The sequence below is a fragment of the Dipodomys ordii genome, unplaced genomic scaffold, assembly GCF_000151885.1.
Source record: "Dipodomys ordii isolate 6190 unplaced genomic scaffold, Dord_2.0 Scaffold2, whole genome shotgun sequence".
In the NCBI taxonomy this organism is placed as follows: Eukaryota; Metazoa; Chordata; class Mammalia; order Rodentia; family Heteromyidae; genus Dipodomys; species Dipodomys ordii.
Genome location: NW_012267218.1, coordinates 22,014,936 through 22,037,115, shown reverse-complemented (window position 1 = coordinate 22,037,115; position 22,180 = coordinate 22,014,936). Strand labels below are relative to the sequence as shown.

At 40.5% G+C, this 22,180-nt stretch overlaps 1 protein-coding gene across 1 annotated transcript in view; it reads left to right on the top strand.

Annotated features, from left to right (window-relative positions):
* The window catches only part of Ttll5 (tubulin tyrosine ligase-like family member 5), a 221,664-nt gene that overhangs the window by 140,667 nt on the left and 58,817 nt on the right, over positions 1-22,180 (top strand). Inside the window, exon 28 of the mRNA XM_013013504.1 lies at positions 4,444-4,598. Coding sequence (XP_012868958.1) covers positions 4,444-4,598 — 155 coding nt within the window. The remainder of the gene's footprint in view (positions 1-4,443; positions 4,599-22,180) is intronic.

The window sequence follows — 22,180 nt, the reverse complement described above, 5'->3', positions numbered from 1 at the left end:
ACCACCAAAAAGCCAGAAGTGGAGCTGTGGCTTAAGAGGTAGAGCACTAGTCAAGAAAAGAAAAGAAAAACTAGCAGTGAAGTGTTTATTGTGGTTGCATATCACCAAGTGCTCTTTACCACTTCATCTTCATCTGATAGAATTTGATTGTGTTGTGTTGCCTAGAAAAATGTAGATGGCCAGAAAAGCAGATATAGCATGATGACATCCTTATTTGTCATCCCTCCGTCCTGTTAGGGAAGAAACCATTAGGCAGACCTGATTGGAATGTAGAGTTTTTAAGAGCTGACCCAGTGCTGGGGGTTTCTGCTTTGCTTCTAGGCCTTCCCTGAACAAAACAAGGTAGTACTAAAGCCAAACTTGATGTGATTCAGTGATTCCTCCTGCCCATTCTCCAAATAATTTGTATGGAGTAAACTACCCAGTACAAATCTAAAGGCTCTAGAGATATGTTGTCTACTAAAGTAGCTACTAGATATGTATGATATTTTAAATTCAAGTTTAAAATCCAGTTTTTCAGCCACACCAACCACAGTTCAATATACAATAGCCACATGTGGCTAGTGGCTACTATTTTGGATAGTACAAAATATAGAATATGCTCATCACCAGCGAACATTCTGTTAGATAGAGCAGCGATAGAAAATCCGTTCACTTCCCTTGCTGTTCTGATTGGTTAGCACTGGCTGCTTGGAAAACTGTATATAGAAGATACTGAGTTCACATTCTGGCTAGCCCCAGACGGTTCAGTTAGCATTGCAGGTCTGAGAAACCTGCTGACTTTTCCAGATAAACCACAGGGGTGGTGCTCTATGGGGAAACAGAGCAACAAGTTGTTACAGTTGTTTTCAGCAGGAAATGCTTTGGAGAGAAAGATGAGAAGTCTATAAGGTTTTCATTCCTTATATAGCCTCTCATTTAAGTAGTCACTTTTCCTATATCTCAGAATAAATCATCTAGAATGCCTTGTTTTTGTACAGAAAGAAGTTACAATGACTGCCAGTTACTAGTTTACCCATTGAATGAGACTGAATATTACACACAACCTAGTAGTCCAAACTTAACTACACATTCATGCCACTTTCCACTCTACTTCTCTGCAACAGAACTGAGAGTACCTTTTTTGTTTTACTTCTATAATGTCCTCTCAGGATGGATTAAAAAAAATAGGAAATAAAATATAAGGGAAAGAAGCTAGGTGCTGGTGGCTCATGCCTATAATCCTAGCTACTCCGGAAACTGAGATCTGAGGATCACGGTTCAAAGCCAGGCTAGGTAGAAAAGTCCGTGAGACACTTATCTCCAATTAATCACACACACACACACACACACACACAAACCTCAAAAAACAGAAGTGGCACTGTGGCTCAAGTGGTAGAGCACTAACTTTGAGCAAAAGGAGTTCAGGGACAGTGCAGAGGCCCAGAGTTCAAGCCCTAGGCTTGGCAAAAAGAAAAAAAGAAAGAGAGGGAGAGAAAGAGAAAGGCTAATATTGTTTTCAGAATTTGAGCTCTGTATCTGATGACATTTTTAAGAAAGAAACCTTAATAGTAATGTTTTTAATTGGATTTTACAAGAGCACAAATTGTACAACTGTTATACGGTCTCAAGTAAATTATTTTGAGTAATAACTTCTCATCCACAAGATGAGGTGTTAAATGTCTCCTTCCATGAGTAATAGGCAAAGAGTACGTGAAGTATAAAACCCAGAGTGCCAGATACCACTACTGTTAAGGGTCCAACTGCTAACCCACATTTTTTGGAAAAGGTATAATACATGTACTTGGAGTTTAACACTCTATTCTAGTCTTGACCTTGCCATTAAGTGTGTGACTTCTACCTAGTTGTTTAGCTTCTCCAGCCTTCAGTTTCCTCTTTGGTGAGATGAATAACAACAGAACCTATCTCTCAGTCTTAAATTAGGTAATGTAAATCAAGATATTCAAGGATACCTAGAACATGGCACATAGTGAGTGTTGGATACTTGTTAAATGTTAGGATGTAAATACAGATGTTTATATTAGAGCTAACCCTGCCAAAATGTAGGAGATTACTCTCTTCTTTTCACATGCTGATTTTGAAATTATGCCCTTTATACTAAACATCATTTTTTTTCTATTGCTATTCTGATGTTAATCATTATTAAGCCTCCTTTATTAAGTCTTATGCAAAATGGTTATTGTAATGACCTAACTATCTTGGTAGTTTTTTACAAGTTGCAATATCACATCTAATTTAAAAGGCCTGATATCTTAAGTCAGGAAAGAGGAGGGCAGGTAAGAGAGCATTAGTGTGGAGTAGGAAAGTATTCAGTGCTCTGGGGGCCTGTGTCATCTCAGTGCCTGACATGTTTCTTCTAGAGTATAGGAAAGGCAAAAAACATTGTAAGGAAACTAGAGTCTGGAGGAAAGGTGTTACTGAATTTTCAACTGGTCTTCCCTGTCAGCACTTGCCTCCTTCAACTCTGCTATTGCAGAAAGTGGAGCAGAAGTAAGAATCTGTGCTTGATTTCTACTAAAGCCTGAGTCCACCCTGCAGGGCAGGGCACAGCCAGAGTGTCCCCATCCTAGCCTCCACAGCAGCCAGAGACTACCCCTGACCTATGGAAAACAGCTTTCCTTCCAAGAAAAGTATTTTGCTGTGAAGATGCAGGCGTGGGCCATTTTCACTATGGACTAATACAACTAAGAAGGAAACACTCTACTATTGCTAAAAGTGCACTATTTTTTTTTCCAGGATGTGCAGGTTGTTTTAAAATCTAAAAAATCCAAAACCTAAAATCTAAAACAAATCTAAAATTATTTCATTTGTAAATGTCAAATTATAGATAGCTAAGCCATTTTATAGGAGATCATTTCTTGGAGTTTCCATCTCCTGTTTGATGAGTTAAATTGCTGCTGGTGGCTAATGCTCCACCTTTGCTAAGCCTTGACTCTTCCTTCTTTTTAGCATTTCCCATGGAATATTTAGAAATGCTTCTCCCAACCATCCTTTCTTCTCTAACCCACTACTGCTGCCCATGATTTACACTTTCCACCTCACAGCTACATTTGTCTTAACAACTTAAAAAAATTTTTGGATTGTAAAAATAATATATACCCAGTATAAAAATATGGAGATTGTAGGTTAAGTATGAGGAAGAAAACAACTCACTGCTTACCAATAGATGTTATTTATTTTTTACAACGCCTTTCTAGTCTTCTAAGATATACTCACCTTCACAGTTACCTTCACAGTATGATTTTTTACTAAAATGATTTTTTCTTAAGTTATCAGAATGTATTAATATCATTAAGAATTTTTCAAAAAATGTTTGTGGATAAATAGTATTCTCTTAGAAGAAAATTTAAAACAATACTGTTAGCTAGTTAGACCTTCTTTTTCAGTATTGAAAACAATGCTTGTTAGTGTCTGATCATGATAGAGTGATGTAAGAATATAGGCTTTGAAAGCTAAAGATGGTAGCTCAAATCCTAACTTGGTCAGTAACCCAGGACCTTGAAGCAATCCTGACCTCAGTTTCTTTCTTTGTAAAGTGAGGATTGTGACTTTACTTACTATCAAACTTAAGTTCATTTACATGAGATGTGTGTAAAGTACTGTGTCCACACAGAACTTGGCATGTGATAAATTCTAACACATATTGTTATTGTCATTGTCACTATCATTAATCACATGCAGCTTTCGTACCTAACTTCCTAAAAGCCAGACCATAGCATCAAAACATTTGAGTTATTATAATACTTTAATAGCAACATACTGCCATATCTTTCTTGACTTCTAGAAAGACTCAATTTATAGATCCACAAGTAGTTATAAATTGTATGCTATCTTTCTTATTACTGTTTGGCAATGTAACAAGAAAATTGTTTTCTACAGCTTCTTCTTCCTGGTAGTTTGCATTTATTTTTTGTAATTTACTCTTAATAATGGAAATAACTAGTGTGAAATGTTTAATTAGATTAATCCTATTTCTTCTGTGTAAATTATTTTTGAAGTCAATACCCATTTTGTGTTGACTCTCCTTTTTTCTACCTAATTCACTGAATTCTTTGTATAATTTTTGTTATTTGTAATGATGAGGAAACAAGTGTAAAGAGGGCAATGAAGTTTGCCTAGATCCTTTAAACATTACCTGGCACAGCGTAAATGATGTTTTCCTGGTTGTTTTTGTTGTCCATCTTTGTTTTCAGTCACACCTAGCACAGCCTCTCTGGGTTGCCGAGTAGGAGCAGAATAGTATGTGTGTTAACTTTATTGCTCCCCATGCTCACTGCTACTTTTGTGCAAACCAACCTTCGCTGTGCATGTTGGTTCCAACTGCTCCTTCAGCTCAGATGATTCAGCATCTTTTGGATTTTACTTGATTGTTCCCATATGTTTTTCATGACAACTTTTCTAAAACTCTTTCAAATCAGGTTATTTCTCTCACTTTATTTCTAGGTAGCAAACCTGAATTTGGCAAGTGCCGTCTTAAATAGAAGCAGTGCTTCAACTCCCCCCACCCTCCGACCTCTCATCAGTCCGAGTGGGCCAACGTGGTCGATGCAGACAGACCCTCTTGCTCTTGAGAACCCTTCAAGCCCCATTGGAAGCAGGTACGTGAAGGGCCTTGGCGCCAACATTTTGGTTGCAGAGGGATGACTTTCACCCCAACCAAACCATTCCCACCTTGCATTTGACATGGAGATCCAAGCCAGACAGCTTGCCTGGAAGGGGTTCCCAAGACACCTTGCTTTAGTGACTAGTACAAATGGCATCAGAGTCACAGGAGCTATTGAAAAAATGTGACTCTTACAGTGAGGTCTTCTGACCACTGAAATCCTTTACTTCCAAATAAAGAAGTACTGTCCCAGTGAATCCCTACCCTGTACTGTACTTCCAGCTTCTGCCTCTTCTGTATTTCTTTGCTCTGAGCTGGAAGGGAGTACCTAATTGTTGTTGAAATATCTGTTGGTTATTATTATTATTACTCTGGAGCTAATTTAGGAACCAGAAACTTCCCAGGAAGTAACATAGCATAAACATATTACATCATGCTCTGGTCTGATGTCTTCCATACCCATGATCGTGTGGTTGGGATGAAAAGAAATCATCTCAGCTGAGAACTGTGAGGAGTTGGAGACATAAGCAGGACTTTTTGAGACAGGGCACCCCACACACAGTTCTCCTCACAGGAAAAGTTTGTTGTTCAGTGATTTATAATCTACCGAGTAACCACATTCCTGAAACATAACTCGTAAAAAAGAAATTCTGTTTATACCATAGAGCTTTATTTTCCATGTAAATGTTTCCAAATATTCCATTTTCATGTTAAAATCAGAGTCTTTTTCTTACAAAGAATGTTTGCACCACAAATTTGGATATTTTGTTTGACAAAGTCACAGGCATTTTCTGTACTGTTAAAATGTAAGAAGTATACATTTTGGAGAGTAGTTTTATCATTTTATACTTACACATGGAATGGGGGGGGAATCTTTAATTTAAAAAAATTATAGCTGAGTGTCAATCTTTCTTTTGGTATTACCTGTGAGTACTATCATGGGGGATGATGGAGCTTTTCAGGGTCAGAGCTGGAACCTGGAGTTGTGTGAATTACTTTCCCTTAGGCAGATTGTGGAATTGGAATAGCATTCTTACCATTTTCTTCAGAGCCATCATAGCCAAACACAGCCCCTGTGAAGTCTTTTAGTCATTTTCTTGACTGAACTATACTCAGCAGCCTCCTCCTTTATCTCTTCTTTAAGTAAGGCCCAGTTGTTAGATTCTATTCTAGTCCAGGGAAGCCTTAGGAAGTCTGTAGTGGTCCTCCTGGTAACCTCTGATTGCTAGGACAACTGGAGGGTCAGCTTAGGAGTTTTATTTCCACATGAAATTCCTGGTGCCACCACACTGGAACAGCCCTAAGTGGATTCTCAGGTCCTTCCAGGCCTGGCTGTGTTGGGGCCATAGCTAAAGGCACAGTACTGAGTCCTGATTTCAACTTTTACCTGGTAAATCACTGTTTTTTGGATATTTATTTTCTTTCTTCTTGGTCGTCCTATATAGTAAGGGTGGCTAAGTTTAATGAATATGGGATTCACACTTAGAGATGTGAGGTTTTTTAAAAAATAATTTCACTCACACCTTAATACTGTTAAATCAATAAATAGGCAATTATGGTTTGTTTTGTTGCTTTTTAAATATAATTTAATTCGTATTAAGTATTGTACAAAGAGGCTGCCATTTTCATAAGTCAGGTAATGAGTACATTTCTTTCTTTGGACAATATCTCTTCTTTCTTTACCCCAGTTTCCCCTAAGATATGAGTTTTATTAGTGATTTGGACACTAAATGACTCTAGTTATACATTTAATATTTTTTAGGTAAGCATACATATAAACTGTCCTGTTGTGAGAGTGTTTAGATTGCCTTTGAAGGACTTTGATCTCCCTAGAAGTGGGGGCTGAGTAAACAAAGGTACTCTTAGTAGTTTTTCTACAATAGCAGCCAGTGGATTTTAGCACTGATAAATTCTACTAATTCACTAAACTAGAGGCTGCCCTGGAAACTATCATAAGATGTAGAGACTCCCATTGCTGGCTGTACTTTTCATCTGTGTGTCAGAGAATTCAGTGACTTGGTAGCCACAGGAATGAAAACTGGTGACTCACAAGAACTCTGCAAATAGTGTTATTTTTCATTCCCCCATGGTGCTGCTATTGTTCTCAATTTTATGGATCACACAAGTTTTTACCAGACAACCTTTCTCTTCCCCCGCTGTTGGAAACCACTCCAAATGTTCGCCTCAGGGCTGTAGTCTCCCATTGGGTCAATGTGAGCTCAGCCCAGCTCCTCAAATCCCTTGGTTTCTTTGGTCTGTCTGGAGACCCTGCTCAGGCTTTGTTGTGGGAGAGAAGGCAAAGAGCCCACGACTTGCCCAGACAATCTGAGGCCTGGCCATGCAGCTTGCAGTTCCCTAGACCCTCTAGAGTTGAACTTGGCCAGCCATTCCTCTGTTGTTACTTTTCAGAGGTAATAAGTGAGATTAATTGCAGGCCATTCTCCAGAAGAGAGAGTAGTGAGGGCCAAATGCAGTCACATGTGTAGAAGCCTGAGGTGTGCCTCCAAGCAAGGCTGGCTTAGAATTACACAGCAGGGATTCTAGAATACAAGAACAACATGTTTATGATCTACTTTTTCTTCACACCATGTTTAGGATCTCTAGATGTAGGTACCTGGCCATGTCAACTTCATTTTAGCCAATGAAAAAGGCTAAATTTTTTAAGTCACCTTTTAATCATCCCTTTTCTGGGTATGTAGGGAGTCATTAGGAGCTGAAAGTTGATGTGCAAAAGCATCTCCTCATTACTGCCAGCTTTCCCTGGAACTGGGCTTAAGGGAGGCGACTTTCTAGGTGAGGAGCACTGAATGGGTGGAGAGAACATTTTTCTTTGTAAGACCTGCAATGGTTACTGTAAAGTCTTGGCTGCTGCTTAGAATGGTTTGGGAAGGACAGGGCCTCAGACAGCTTGGCAGGAACCTGAGGTCCTGTTTTTTTCCAGTCCAGCCCTTCCTTGTGGATCGAGCTGTCAGGGAATCCCACGAATGTCTGGCTTCCTCTCCTTTGTATGTTTTTCCAGCATTTGTCATTGAATTATTTTTATCCATCTCTGTTTTTTCATGCACACATCCTGGATTTATTTGTTCCTCGATATTAAAGATAGGGGGAGTTGACAAAAGACCACCACACTCCATAACCTTTTATGATAGGACAAAGTATTGTGGGCATGGGTCTCTTGGCCTGCTCAGCCTTCAGTCTAGTGAATCTGTATGTCAGAACTTTGAATTCTACCAAAAAGTGGGAAATCCTGGAAATTTGTGCCATTTTGGGACATCACCCTGTCCCTTTGTCTTCTTACTCTTCAGTAATAGTCATAAAGAGAACGGTACCCTGTTGTATGTAATGCTTAAGAACACAATTATCAGGCTCCAATTTGTTTTCCTCGTGCTTTTCTCCCTTCCTTTATTTCTTACAAGTGTTCCTGCAGATTCAAGTCTCCGACTAATCATCTTTTCACTTTCAATTGGTCCTCAATGTTAATGTTTTCTAAAACTGTGTCAGTACATTTTCTTTTTTTTTTTTTTTTTTTGGGTCCGGTCATGGGGCCTGAACTCTGGGCCTGGGCGCTGTCCCTCAGCTCTTCAGCCCAGAGCTAGCGCTCTACCGCTTGAGCCACAGCGCCACTTCCGGCTTTTTTTCTTTTTGCTTATGTGGTGCTGAGGAATCGAACCCAGGGCCTAAGGCATGCAAGGCAAGCGCTCTACCACTGAGCCACCTTCCCAGCCCCTGTGTCAGTACATTTTCTATATGTCAGGCATTGTAATAGGTGTGGGAGCAGTCAGGAACAGAATAGGCTCTAATCTCACAAGCTGTATTCTTCCTGTTCTCAGCAGAGTTGGGTACTGGATGGGAGCTGACATACATTTAAGATCTGATGTTTGATCACTAAGAGGTTAGCATGGAAAAGAAACCAAAGCCCTACATTTTATGGCATAGGCAAGCAGGAGATGTATCAAGAAGACTGTGAAATATAAGAAGCTGATCTTCTCACATGCTGTACTACACCATGGGTGATTCTAGGGTTTGATGCACTACGTGAAAAGAGCTAGTTACAAAAGGACTAGTGGTGTACGAGTCTATTCACAGAGAAAAAGTAGTCAGGATCAGAAACAGAAAGTAGAAAGATGATTGCCAAGGGGTGGAGAGGGCTAAGGGAGACTGTGTCGCATGGATATAAGGTTTCAGTTCACCAAGATAAAAATGATCTAGAGATCTACTATAGAACAAAGAAAATCCTATAGTTCTACAAAAAAATGTTCAGGGGGGCTGGGAAGGTGGCTCAGTGGTAGAGCGCTTGCCTTGCATGCCTGAGGCCCTGGGTTCGATTCCTCAGTACCAAATAAGCAAAAAGAAAAAAGCCAGGAGTGGCGCTGTGGCTCAAGTGGTAAAGCGCTAGCCTTGAGCTGAAGAGCTGAGGGACAGTGCCCAGGCCCCGAGTTCAGGCCCCATGACTGGACCAAAAAAAAAAAAAAATGTTCAGTGATGAGACTGGAAATATTTTGTCTGTCCTCTGCCTCTGTGTAAAGGAATTGTTCTGAACCTATTTCTTCAAATTCTCTTTAAAAGCATGTCAGTTTTGTAGGATGGGGCTAGAGAACCCTGTGAGGAAGATGACTTGATGTAGTGGAAAGGGAAAGGACTTGAGGGTTAGACAGACCTAGACTTCCCTATTGAGTATGTGACCTGGGGCAAGTTACTTTTCTGAATCACAATTTCCCCATCTTTTAAAAACTGCTTGTAAGCCAGGCACTGATGGCTCACCCCTGTAATCCTAGATACTCAGAAGGCTGAGATCTGAGGATTACAGTTCAAAGCCAGCGTGGACAGGAAGGATCATGAGACTCTCCAGTTACCCACTAGAAAATCAGAAATAGCATAGTAGCTCAACGTAGTAGAACACTAGCCTTGAGCAAAAGAGCTCAAAGACAGTGCCCAGGCCCTGAGTTCAAAGCCCCATGATCTACTCAAAAAACAAAACAAAAAGACCTGCACGTAATAATATTTGCTTCATTCAATTTAAGATTAAATTCCGTTGCATATGTGAAAGTAGCCAATATAGGGCCTGATTTGGGTATAGGTTCTTGATAGGATGGGTTTAGGGTGGGTATAGGTTCTTGACTTTCCTTTGGGGTGGGGAAGAAAAAGAAAGGAAGAAAATTAAAACTAAACTTGGTCTGGGTGTCTCCAAACCACTCAGTTTAGTGTCTAGCTAAGATAAAACTAGTCAGTCACTGCCCTTGTGCAGCCAGGTCCTAGAGCTAGCTTACAGAAGAGACTGTCTCTTCAGCTGAGGATGGGACAGCCTCAGAGCTGGCCAACAAGAGGCCCTTCCTTTCTTTCTGACCCCTTTGTTGAAGGCCGACTTCTTTCTACACAGCAGGCCTTTCCTCTCTCTCTCCTATCTTCTGAATGTTGAAATTTCCATTGTAGCTCAGTGTTCCAGCCAGTAAACACTCATATTTTCCATCCATCCTGGGGGTCAAGTTTTGGGAGAGTTTGTCTCTGGAGGAGTTTGGAGCTTATAATTTTGTACTTTATCCTGTTATATAAACAACACTCTTTAGCCAAAGAGCACAATCTTTGGAGGGGGGTGAGTGTTAAAAAAAAAAAAAAGCTAGCTCTTTCATGTTCCAAGTTCTCTAGAAGTAATACTCTCTTTCCCATAAAATAAAGTTTACCTGACCTTCGTCCTCCTGAGTCTTAACTCTCACTCTTCCTTCCCCTGAGTAATTCATTTTCCCCCAACACCAGAGTGGCAAAGACCTACACTTCTTTCTGAAATTCACCTCTACTTTCTCATGCAGCCAACCACATAGCCTCTCAAGAATTACACCCTGAGGCAGTGCAGGCTCTGCAGTAGAGTTTGCAGTTCCTCATTCACCAAAAGAACTGAGTGCCAACATTGTTTGTGTCTGGGCCAGAATGATTGGCTTCTGCCTGTTGAGGGGATGTTGGTAAACTCAGAAAAGATTTCCAAAACAGCTGGCTGGACAAAATCCCAGAGCCTAGGCCAAGAACTTGAGGCCTGGTGTCAGGAGTGAAGAATCTTTCTCATCCCCAAGTCAGAATACAAGGCAGATTGCTTTGTGTTGTTGATGTCAGTTCTTCCTCTTCAGTTTGTTCCTTCATTCTGCCCCACCCCAGAGTATTAAGACAATCTCCCTCACATTTCCTTAGGATGGACTTGTGTGTACACACAGTCCTTTCACTGTTAAGAGGCAAGAATCTCATCTTATAAGTTCACTTTATTATAATTTGACTACCTGTCTGATGTAAATAGAAAGGTACAAAGCTAAATAAGACTTCTTTTCTAGAATCAGGAAATTACAGTTGTTGGCCCCAGCAGGTTCCAAAATCTCAGATCCTCAAGCTTTCCATGTAAAATGCAGTATATTCATAGAGCCTACACTCATTCTCCTGTACATTTGAAATCTCTAGATTACTTATTTAAGTATGTGTTATATAAATAGGCATTGCACTGAATTGCTTAGGTAATGATGACAAAAATCATCCGTACATTTCTAGTATAGTCATACTTTTAAAAAATATTTTTGATACAAAGTTGACTAAAGCCTACAAATCCAGTGGGCTAACAGTATAAAGTTTTTGTTTATAATTTAATTTTCCTCTTAAATAATTACTGCTTTTTTAAAAAATTAGCTCTATCCTTTAGAAATGAACTATTTAAACAACCTTGAGAGAATCAGTGGTGAGGAAATACTGTATTTTTCTTTCTCACTCCTGCAGTGAAACACTGATGATCTTTTTCTATTTTTGGTACTGAGATTTGAATTCAGAGCCTCATACTTATCTAGCTTTCTTGTTTGTCTAATACTCTACTACTCTGAGAAGCACCTCCAGCCCAGCTTTAAAGTTGGTTATTTTGGAAATGGAATCTCACAGACTTTTCTGTTTGGGCTGGCTTCACAGTCCTATAGCTTTCAACCTCCTGAATAGCTAGGATTACAGGAATGAGGATCCATTTTTAAGCTCCACCTACTATTGACTCTCCATATTTAGAAGGAAGTCCAGGCAGCTTTGCGGAATCTTTAACCAAAACAACTCATTCTACCCTTCTGGACTTCTTTTTGTTGAAAAACAGCATATTAGTGAGTAAGTACAGCTGAAAAATCAGTGTTTAAAAAATAATTTTTTAAAAGACTCTGGGCTTAAGAGACCAAAAGGAAAAGAACACCTCACATTTATGTTTTAATAAAGGAAACAATATAACTATAGCACCTGAAAGAGAATAAATGTCTTCTCTTCCATGCTATCCAAAATATTAAGTGGTTGTACAAAGGGCTTTTAATTTTTTTTTTTGCCTTTGTAAAGGTGATATGCAGAGGGGTTACAATAAGTCAGGTAAAGAGTACATTTCTTTTTGGACAATGTCACCCCTTCCCTCACTCTCTCCAAAGGGGTTTTAATTTTAACGGAGGCTTGGAATTTGATAGTTGCTACACTATATACTTTTGTGCTGGCCCCATTCACGTGCAGTGTCGTAGCAGTAATACAAAGGTTTATATTATTCGTATTTATATTAAAATTTTGATCTCAAGTCATTTAGATGCTCCTAAAGAGAGAACTACTCTCCCCTCCCTCCCCCCCCAAAAAAGAGGCTAAACCTGAAAGGTTCTTTAACTATGGAGCCAGTGTTCTTTGAGATATTCAAGCAAGGCTTGTGATGGAAGAGAGGCAGTCCAGGACAACTTGGGATTCAAAATGCAACAACATCCAGCAGACCAGGTGTTCAGGTAGAACTCTTGTTGGACCATCCTTCTGAAGGGATGAATGACCTATTGTTTCCATGAATTATCAGGCCAAGACTATTAATTTGGCTTCAAAGACAATAATCAATACTATATTAGGCCAGGTTTACTATCTTCCTGTGATGAGAGTGAAATATGAGTATGCCTCAGTGATGTGAGAACAATATAGAATTTAAGTGAGGAAGCAAACTTTTTGGCACAGCAGATTAGGAAATTCTAGAGGGGTCTGATAAACGGGATGTATTAAACAGCTAGAGGAAATTTTACTATTTTCCTCTGCAGCTGGGTTGCCCCAGAGAAAATTATGTAGTGGAAAGATAGAGTAAGTGATAAGATTTTGGAGGAGAAAGCAACCACTCTGGCTGGCAGAGCTAGCAAAAAGTTTGTGAAAAAGATGCCAGAATTGGAGTTCTAGGCCACAGAACCAACTCTAAGGTTTCACATGTCATGTCTGGCCTGTGTGCCAAATAAAGAAAAGGAAGTACTGGTGAAGGGCAGAAGAAAGGAGGTTACTTCATGGCATAGGCACAACTCAGGAAGAAGCAAACTAATAATTTTATCTCATCTTTGGGGAAAGACATAAGCTTTAGACTTAAATAGAGAAAGAATTGGGGCAAGGCACAAGAGCTATGTATAATTATTCAACAGTCTTGGTCAAAGTAACTGATTGATGATTATCTAGGAGCTAATGAAAGTTATTATAGCTGAGGGGAGCAGCATGGGCATAATAAGCGAGTCATTAATAGTTCCCTGAAAGAGTTTGTCCTGTAGATATTCTGCTTTTCTTTTCCTTGGGAGTATTTGGCTTTAGCTCTTGTTGATCAGTTACTGATTGTTCTTCATGGATTCCAAGGTAGCAGTAAGGTGAATGGCTCAGAGCAAAACCAAAGGCCAAGAGGCTGATACTAATCAGTTAAAAGATAGTTTTGCATTTGTTTCGTGCCTGGCACTCTACATGATTTATGAAAGAATCATTCACACTCTTGTAGTCAGAATTGGTATGTCTGATGAGTAATCTAGAGTATGCTTTTTTTTAATAATTGTGTGTGTGTTTGCATGTAAAATGCAAGTCAATTAATAAAGGATTTCCATAATAAAGTATTACCTGCAGAGTAAGAATATAGGGAGGGTTGTACAAGCCACCATCAGAGGAGAGGTATACAAAGTGTTTAAGGTATCCTCAACCTGTCAACACAAAGTGATTTCTGTTTAATGTATTAGTAAATACTTGGAGGTTCAAGTGATAGAAAGCAAAATCAAACTGACTATAGTTTCAGTGAAAATGTTTTAGTTTACCTAAACTAAGTAAAAAGCCCAAGTTTACAACTAAACTTGGAAAAGAGAAATTAAACCAAAACATTAGCTTTCCTACTGATAGGAATATGATATAATTGCATTTCTGTCTCTCAAGTCTTAAGTGCTGTTTTTTTTTGTTGTTGTTGTAAAGGCTTTCTGTATTTACTTGGATTGTTTTCAAATAATTTAAAAGATCTAGGAAGAAAAGGAAAGGCCTTCTAACATACCAATCTGAAAATCAAAACAAAAAAATAAAAAATAGTTTGTCCAAATTTCCCAGGTGAACCCAAACTTGTGGTCTTAATCTGCTTTCCCAGTGCCATTGCTTTTTCACACATTCAGTGAATCAAAAACAAACCTAGTATTGTATTTAATTGATGACTGTAGTAAACTTATTATATACTTGAAAACCTCTGAGAGGAAATTTTAACTGTTCTTGACGAAAGAAAAATATATTAGGCAAGAATAAGCAGTGAATAAAATAATTTATGAGTCACAAAAAACAAATTGCAGCCCGGAGCCAGTGGCTCACACCTGTAATTCTAGCTACTCAGGAAGCTGAGATCTGAGGATCACGGTTCAAAGCCAGCCCGGGAAAGAAAGTCCATGAGACTCTTATCTCCAATAAACCACTAGAAAATCAGAAGTGGTGCTGTGACTTAAGCAGTAGAGCGTTCGCCTTGAGCTAAAGAGAGCAGGGACAGCGCCCAAGCCCAGAGTTCAAACCCTATAAACGACATAAAAATAAAAATTAAAAAATGCATAAGACTATAAGACTAGCTGAAGTGTGAATGTGGTGATGAGAAATAGTTTAGATTTATTTTTTTCAAAATATGAACTTTTACTTCTTTTGTAATTAGCCAGGCACCCATGGTTCACACCTATAATCCTAGCTACTCTGGAGGCTGAGATCTGAGGATTGAGGTTTAAAACCAGCCCAGGCAGGAAATAAAGTCCGTAAGACTATTTATCTTCAGTTAACCAGCAAAAAGCCAAAGTAGAGCTATGACTCAAGTGATACAGTGCTAGCCTTGAGCACCCAGGTATGCTCAGGACAGCATCCAGGCCCTTAATTCAAGCCCCAGAATTAGCACAAAAAAAGGGAAAGAAAAGAATAGACCTGAAGCCCTTTCTATTACAGTGATCCAAACACGATAGAAAACAAGTCGCTTATTGAGCTTAATACTCATTCACTCTCTCCTTCCCTCCTCCCTACCTCCCCCCACTCCTCCCCCTCAAAACACACACGCACACGCACACACACACACCCCTGTGGTGCTTCACCTTTGGTTCTTTTTAGTTCATTCTTTCTGTTTATTCAAAATTAAAAATACCATAAAAGCAGAAAATCCTCCCCATCTCAGAGGCAGACTATGGAAGGTAAAAAGCAGAAATTTCTTTTTTCTTTTTGCTACTCTGCCCATCTGAAAAGAGTCTTAACTACTTGAGAGTGGATGGACACCTACCGTCTCTGAAAAGTCCTGTGTAGGCTAGCTCTCAATTCCAGCCTTTTCACAGTCATTGAGCAGGACGTGGTAACATTTGCTGAGTGTATTCCTCTGATTTGTTTTCTTTTTTTGGGGGGGAGGGTTGCTTTTTCTACTTATGTGGTGCTGAGGAATCGAACCTAGGGGCTCATGCATGCGAGGCAAGTACTCTACCACTGAACCACCTTCCCAGCCCCCTGATTTCCAACTTTTGATATTCCTTTTAATACTTTCTCTTTCCTCCTTGACCTTCATTGTATAAGCTTTCTGGCATCCCCTACTTATGTGGTTAATATGGGGGATGGGGATGCATAATGTTAGGCCACTATGTACTCTGATTCTAATAACCTCTGTGTAGTGCTGATCTGACACTACTGTTTCTCCTTACCTTGTGATTGTTTGTATACTTGTCTCAGTGAAAGTTCAGTGGATGTCTGACTGGACCCTGTTGTCCAAGTATGACAGTCATGAGCTACATGTGGATATTTAAATTTAAATGAAAAATTCAGTTTCTCAGTCACATTAGCTGTAGGCCAAATATTCAAAAACCACATATGGCTTATGATGTTACCACATTGGGCAGCATCTAGATGACTGGCCTAGAAGATTCAATAAAGACTCAATCCCGTGATTAAAAAATTAAAAGAAATGAGTTTCTAAGACAAGCATATTCTTGATTAATCCTCTTAGGATCCTCTTAGCCTCTCTCTTTTAGAGCTGGAGATTTACCACAGATGCTGTTCTTGGACTAATTCGTGGTCCTGGGAGGGGCATATCCTAATGCCTTGGAAATCTCCAAAGGCCAGAGCTTCTGTGTTACTAGAGCCTGGAGAATCCAAGCCCTGCCACCTGAGAGGAAGACCTTTAAAGCAGATCCCAGCATTAGAACTTTCATCTTCTAAGAAATCCATGTCTCCTTATGTTGGGGGAGGTCTCGATTTCCCCAGCCTCCTTCTACCCCCACACCGACCTGCCTGGCTGCAGTCCTGACATGGCTTCTAGCACTGCTCCAACCCTGGGGAACAGAGCCAAACATGCGGAAGTGGTTACGTGTACTGGCTCCCGGGGAAGCTGTGGCTAGCAGGGGGAGTGGGTGGGGTCCTGCCTGATGGCTTTTCAGAGAAGCCAGACCTTTGAAGTTTTGTTTTAGCAGCTGCCAGGTATGCTGTTTCAGCACTTTGCAGACTTGCTTTATGTTCCCATATCACATTTTTGCTTTATGATATGTACATAGTATATACAGTGGAGCTTGGACATTGGAGGAAAAGCATGAAATTGTGGAGTACAGAGCTAAACACACCCTCTTGGCCTTCTCTTTTTTTCTATACCCATGCTGTGAAGTAGCTTTAACTGCCCTCTTTCCCTTTCAGCCTTGTCCCTTTCTAAACACCTGCCAAAGGGATCACTTCCTCCTCTGTTTCAAGTATATCATGTTTGGCAAACTGGAGGTGTCCTACATATCTGTGATAGATGGGATATCACTCTTTGGTTAGAACGTCTCCCTTTTCCCAGAAGCTCATCTGACTCCCCCATTCTCCCAGCAAATAGTCCTGATCCTGCTGTTCTTGGAATAAATATCTTGTTCACATTGGTTCTTTGGCATTTAGCACAATGCCAACAAATACTAGTTAAATGATTGCACTTTTAGCCACAGTGCTGCAGGAAGGATCCAGAGGTGCAGACCCCATAAAGCCTACTCTCTGTTCTTCTTGCTTCCTTCTTTCCTACTTAGTAATAACCTCTTTCCTCCCATCCATCCTGCAGTCACCACCAGCCCTTTCCAGCTGCCCTCAAATTGACTTCTCTTTCTGAACTCTGAATTTAAACATTATGACACACTGAACTCCACTGTTGGAGTTATGTGTTTTCTTGAGTAGTAACTCTTTTTCTGCCTTTGATTCTTTTACTCCTGAGATATACATCTGCTGAAGGCAAAGCTTCTATTTTATTTCTACACAGAGAACCACGGAGCAGGAATGGATGACCTAGGTGGCAGTCCCACATGCACTGGGACTAATTGATGTGGTGCAAATCATTGGACCTAAGCCTAATTTTACAGCAAGGAAAGTGATGATACCTGGATTGTCATGGGGGCTGTGAGATCATGGACATGCTTCATAAACCAGAAGGCACTGCACACGACTCATAGACTATGAAATTTTCCTGTTTGTCTATGCTATATACAGATCGGTCTCCCAGGAGCTGAGTCACCAGTTTAGTCTCGTGTTACTCAGGTAGCTTGGCGTGCACTTAAAGTTCTCAGCAGCCTATTGCAGGCACTCCCTGTCATCACTCTTTTAGTCTGCCCCTCCTCTCAGACCTATGGGGACATTATTTTCTAGAGCCCTTCCCTCCCTTCTCCTGTCAGGCTTAGGCTATATTCCTTTTAACCCTCTCCATTGTGAGAGCACCAAGCTGTTTCCCCCCATTTCCCAGTTTCAGTAGAATTGCCCTCCTAATGGTCCCCCCCTCCTATAGTTCTGTCTGTCTGGACACTGGGACACTCATCATTCTCCCTCCCTGAGCCCACATCTTCATCAGCACACCTTTCTCTCACTTCACCTATGATTCAGAAAGGCTGTTCCCATTTCAAGATTCTAATGTTCATTGCAGCTTAATGGTCCCATAACCAGGCTGTCCATCACCTGAAAGCATCTGCTTAGAAAAAAAAAGGAGGATAAATAAATGTTGCCATTTTTAGTTATTTTATTTTGAAATACCTATGATCTCACTTACACATATGAGAGCCTGGTGGTTCAGAATATGTATTTTAGAAGCAGACTAATTTAGATTTCCCCTTTATAGGCCACATACTTGCTATTTTACCTAGAGCAAATTCCTTGCAGCTAATATTCTTGTCTCTAAAATGCCTACCACCTTTTGGATGTTTTAAAGAACAGATGAAGATTATATGTTCTAAAGATGGAAAAGCAATTTTATATAGTCCCTACTGAAGTGTAAGTGCTCAGTAAATGGGTAGTGTGTTTGAGTTCCATATCATTCATTCATATCATGTTTTAGAGATGTTAGAAAACTGAAACTCATAAAAGCTAAATAGATTATGCAAATTCTCAAACCTAAATAAAGGACTGGAACTCAGGGCTTTTAGTCCTCTGACTCATAATTTTTCCATTTGATCTCTCTAACTCCTTAAAGGGAGATATTGATTATAGTTTCCTTCAGATGGAGCACAAATCGAGGGGTGTTCCTTTATTCTTCCATTTGTCCACTTAACAAACATTGAGTGACTAGGCTTTGAGTATAAAAACGCCAGTATGAGTCCAGGTGCCAGTGATGCACACGCTACTTGAGAGGCTGAAATCTAGAGGATTGCAGTTCTAGGGCAGCCTGATCATACATGCAGTACCTTCTCTCAACCAATAGCTGAGTACACTGGCATGTACCTGTCAGCTTAGCTACATAAGGGGGCTGAGATTGAGAGAATTGTAGTGCCAGCTCAGCCTGGGGGTGGGAGGGGCGGGAAGCTATGAGACATCATCTCAATGGAAGCATGTGCTTGTCATCCCAGCTATGATAGGAAATATAAAATACTCAGACTGTAATCCAGGCACACACCAGGGCAAGCAGTGAGATTTTTACCTTAAAAATTACCAATGCAGGCCAGGTGTCAGTGGCTGATGCCTATAATCCTAGCTACTCAGGAGACTGAGATTTGAAGATCGCAGCTTGAAGCCAGGCTGAGCAGGAAAGTCTATGAGACTTATCTGCAATTAACTTAAAAAAAAAATAGAAGTGGAGCTGCAGCTCAAGTGGTAGAGTACCTTACTTGAGCACAAAAGCCCAGAGACAGCCCCCAAACCCTGTGTTCATGCCCCAGAACCAGCACACACACACAAAATAGTACATGGACCTAGCAAGCATGACATCTTCAGTTCAGCCACAATACTGCCATGAACAGATAAGGGCCAGTATGAGGAATTTACTGCCTTGATGAATGGTTAGTCTAGTAAGTGGGAAACAGTTACTAAAGAGTGATCACAGAGTAGAGTTGTGGCTCATAGTAGAGTGCCAGCCTTGAGCAAAGAAGCTAAGCAAGACTGTGAGGCCCTGGATTCAGGGTCCCAGGATTGGCATGCACATGCAGGTACACACACACACACACACACACACACACAAGTTATGGTTCAAAATTCATTCAGTGAAAGGGACCTAGAATAACAAAATATATGAAAGGAAGCCCAGGACAGATCTTATGCTTTCACTTGTGGGAAACCAAATGAATAGTGCAGAAGCCTGGGATAGTGAGCTTGAAGTGCATTGTTTTATGTTATATGAGGCAAAGACTCTTCATGTTCGTATAAACATATCTTTCTTAAATATTGAAAATGTATCCAGCTGTTTTCCATGCCATAGAGCCAACCAGCATTTCATTTGACAAGCAGTTGTAACGTTGTTTTGAAATACATAGAGCACACAGGCTTAGCATGCATAAAGCCATGGGTTTAACCCCTCAGCACTGAAGAAAAAAGAAAGGAACAAGTACTTTTTACAATCTGATAAAACATTACAACATTTGTGACAATGGTTCTCTCAGTTTACAACATTAAGAGCTTCAAGGACTTTAGTAAAGAGCTTGATTAGAATCCAACAACAGACAATCCTACTAATATCTCTTGAGTTGTATTCTTGTAGAATATCAGGTCACTATGATACGATGCTTTAAGGCTAAGTTTCTTTCCTTCAAGTTTGTTTAAAACAATAAGCATTTCTTGTGTCAATGTCTGTGGGTTGGGAGTTGAGCAGCTTAGCTGGATAGCTGGGTTCTTTCTGCAGTTAGGATGTCAGCCAAGGAGGACCGCGGTCAACTGAAGACTAATGGGCAGGGATGCTCTTCCAGGCTGTTCAGTCTCCCATGGATGATGAGTTCAAGCTGGCTGTCAGCAAGAGGCTTCAGGTTCTCACCACATGGCTTTACTGGGTTCCCTGTGTGGCTTCTGACGTGGTGGCTGGCTTCCTTAGGATGATGATTCAACAGAGAGTAAGGTAGAGCCACAGTGTCTCCTGTGACCTAGCCATGAGAGTCTCATACTGTCATTTGTATTTAATTATTTCTTTCATTTTGGTTAGATACACCACTAATCTTGCCATTTTAACCATTTTTAAAATCATGGTAAAATATGAAATCTTAAAAATCTTTTTTAACTATAGATTATTTTTCAGGTTGAGTCATGTTTTTTATACGAGGCCAGCCTTAGACTGTAATCCTCCTAAGGTACAGCCTTCCTTGTACCTAGAATTCAGGTATTTCCCACCATACTTGGTTTGTTGGTTAAGATGAGGTACCAGTTACTTTTATCCTAGACTAACATTGAACTGTGATCTTCCCAATCCCTGCCTCCTGAATAGCTGGAATTACAGATGTGAGACACCACACCCAACCATGACTTAACCGTTGTGTGTGTGTGTGTGAGAGAGAGAGAGAGAGGGGGAGGGGGAGAGAGGGAGGGAGGGAAGGAGAGAGAGAGACTAGAGTTTGAACCCAGGGCCTCACATTTGCTAAGCAGTCACTCCATTACTGAGGCACAGCTCCAGCCCTTTTCTGTATTGGTACTTTTGAGATAGGATCTTGCTTTTTTTTCCTGGGCACGTGCATGGACCACAGTTGGCCTCTTTTATGCTTCTTGTCAGGTGTATACCACCGTGTCTAGCTTCTTCTGTTGTGATATAGTCTCGTGGACTTTTTTTTTTGGCCTGGGCTGGCCTGGAATTATGATCTTATTAATCTCAGCCTGTCATGTAATTTAGGATGCATGCACTATGAGAAGCCTCAAAAACTCCTCAGCCCCAGCTGACCTCTAACCATAGTCCTCTTTGATCTTCAGCCTCCTAAGAGAATTTCCCTCATTTTCAATGCTGAATAATATTCCATCATATGTCTGTATACCACATTTATACTTACTTACCTATTGATGGACATTTTGGATGTTTCTGCCTTTTGGCTATTATGAATAGATACATAGAAACATGAACATGTAGACAGCTGTTTATTTCCCTGATTCCAATTATGTTGGAAATGCCAGAAAAATTGCTGGATCATGTCATAATTGTGTTTTTTTTCAGATTTAAATAATTCACTTTATTCCATTAGCAAAATTTTTGCATGACTAATGTTTGAACTCAAAGTTTTATGCTTGCTATAGACCCATAGCCCTTTCTGGTTTAGTTTTCAGATATGGTCTTTCCCTTGAGTTGGACTTAAATGGTCATCCTCCTACCTTACTTCTCATGTCCAGCTTATTGATTAAGACGAAGTCCCATTACCTTTTGCCTGGGCTAGTATCCAAACACAATCCTTCTAACTGCCCTGTGTATAGCTGAGATTACAGGCATGCATCACCACAACCAGCCCTAACTATGTTTTTCTGCCATAAAAACACATGGCGGTCCATCAGAAGCTCAAGTGCTCAGTTCAGAGGCTCTGTTGGTGAATGTTTACAAGATGGTCTGATGGGAAGCCAACATAGGTGATTATAGTCTCCTTCCAGCAATCTGGGGTCATGTCTTAGAAACGGTATCCAAAGTGGACTTGGCATCACATGTAGCAGTCATCAATACTGGCTGTCAGGAGGGGCTCCCTAGGCACAGGGCCACAGAGACTAGATACCCCAGAAGAGGACATGGGCTTGCTAGCTTGTTTCCATGGAACATAGGACAATGGCCCTGGGGGTGGTAGCTCCTCCTTTGGAGCACTTATCCTGATGGAAGTGGCCATTATGACAAATGCTATTAACTTTATTCACTGGCCAGTGTGGGTCTGCTTTGCAGGGGCGTAGAGCACAAAAACTTCACCCTTGAGGGATATGTCTAGGCAAAAGATATGAGAGTCCTTAACATACGCAGAGAGAAAAACAGCTCTCCTCCTGGGGTTTGATCTTCATGTTCTTGACCTTGACCAGGAAGCCCTGATGGTGGCAAGGACCACCACCAAACCTCTGCCATCTCTGTGGCTTGGACATAAATCCCTACAACCCTGGCCACCTGATGCAGTGCTGGGTCTCTCTAGA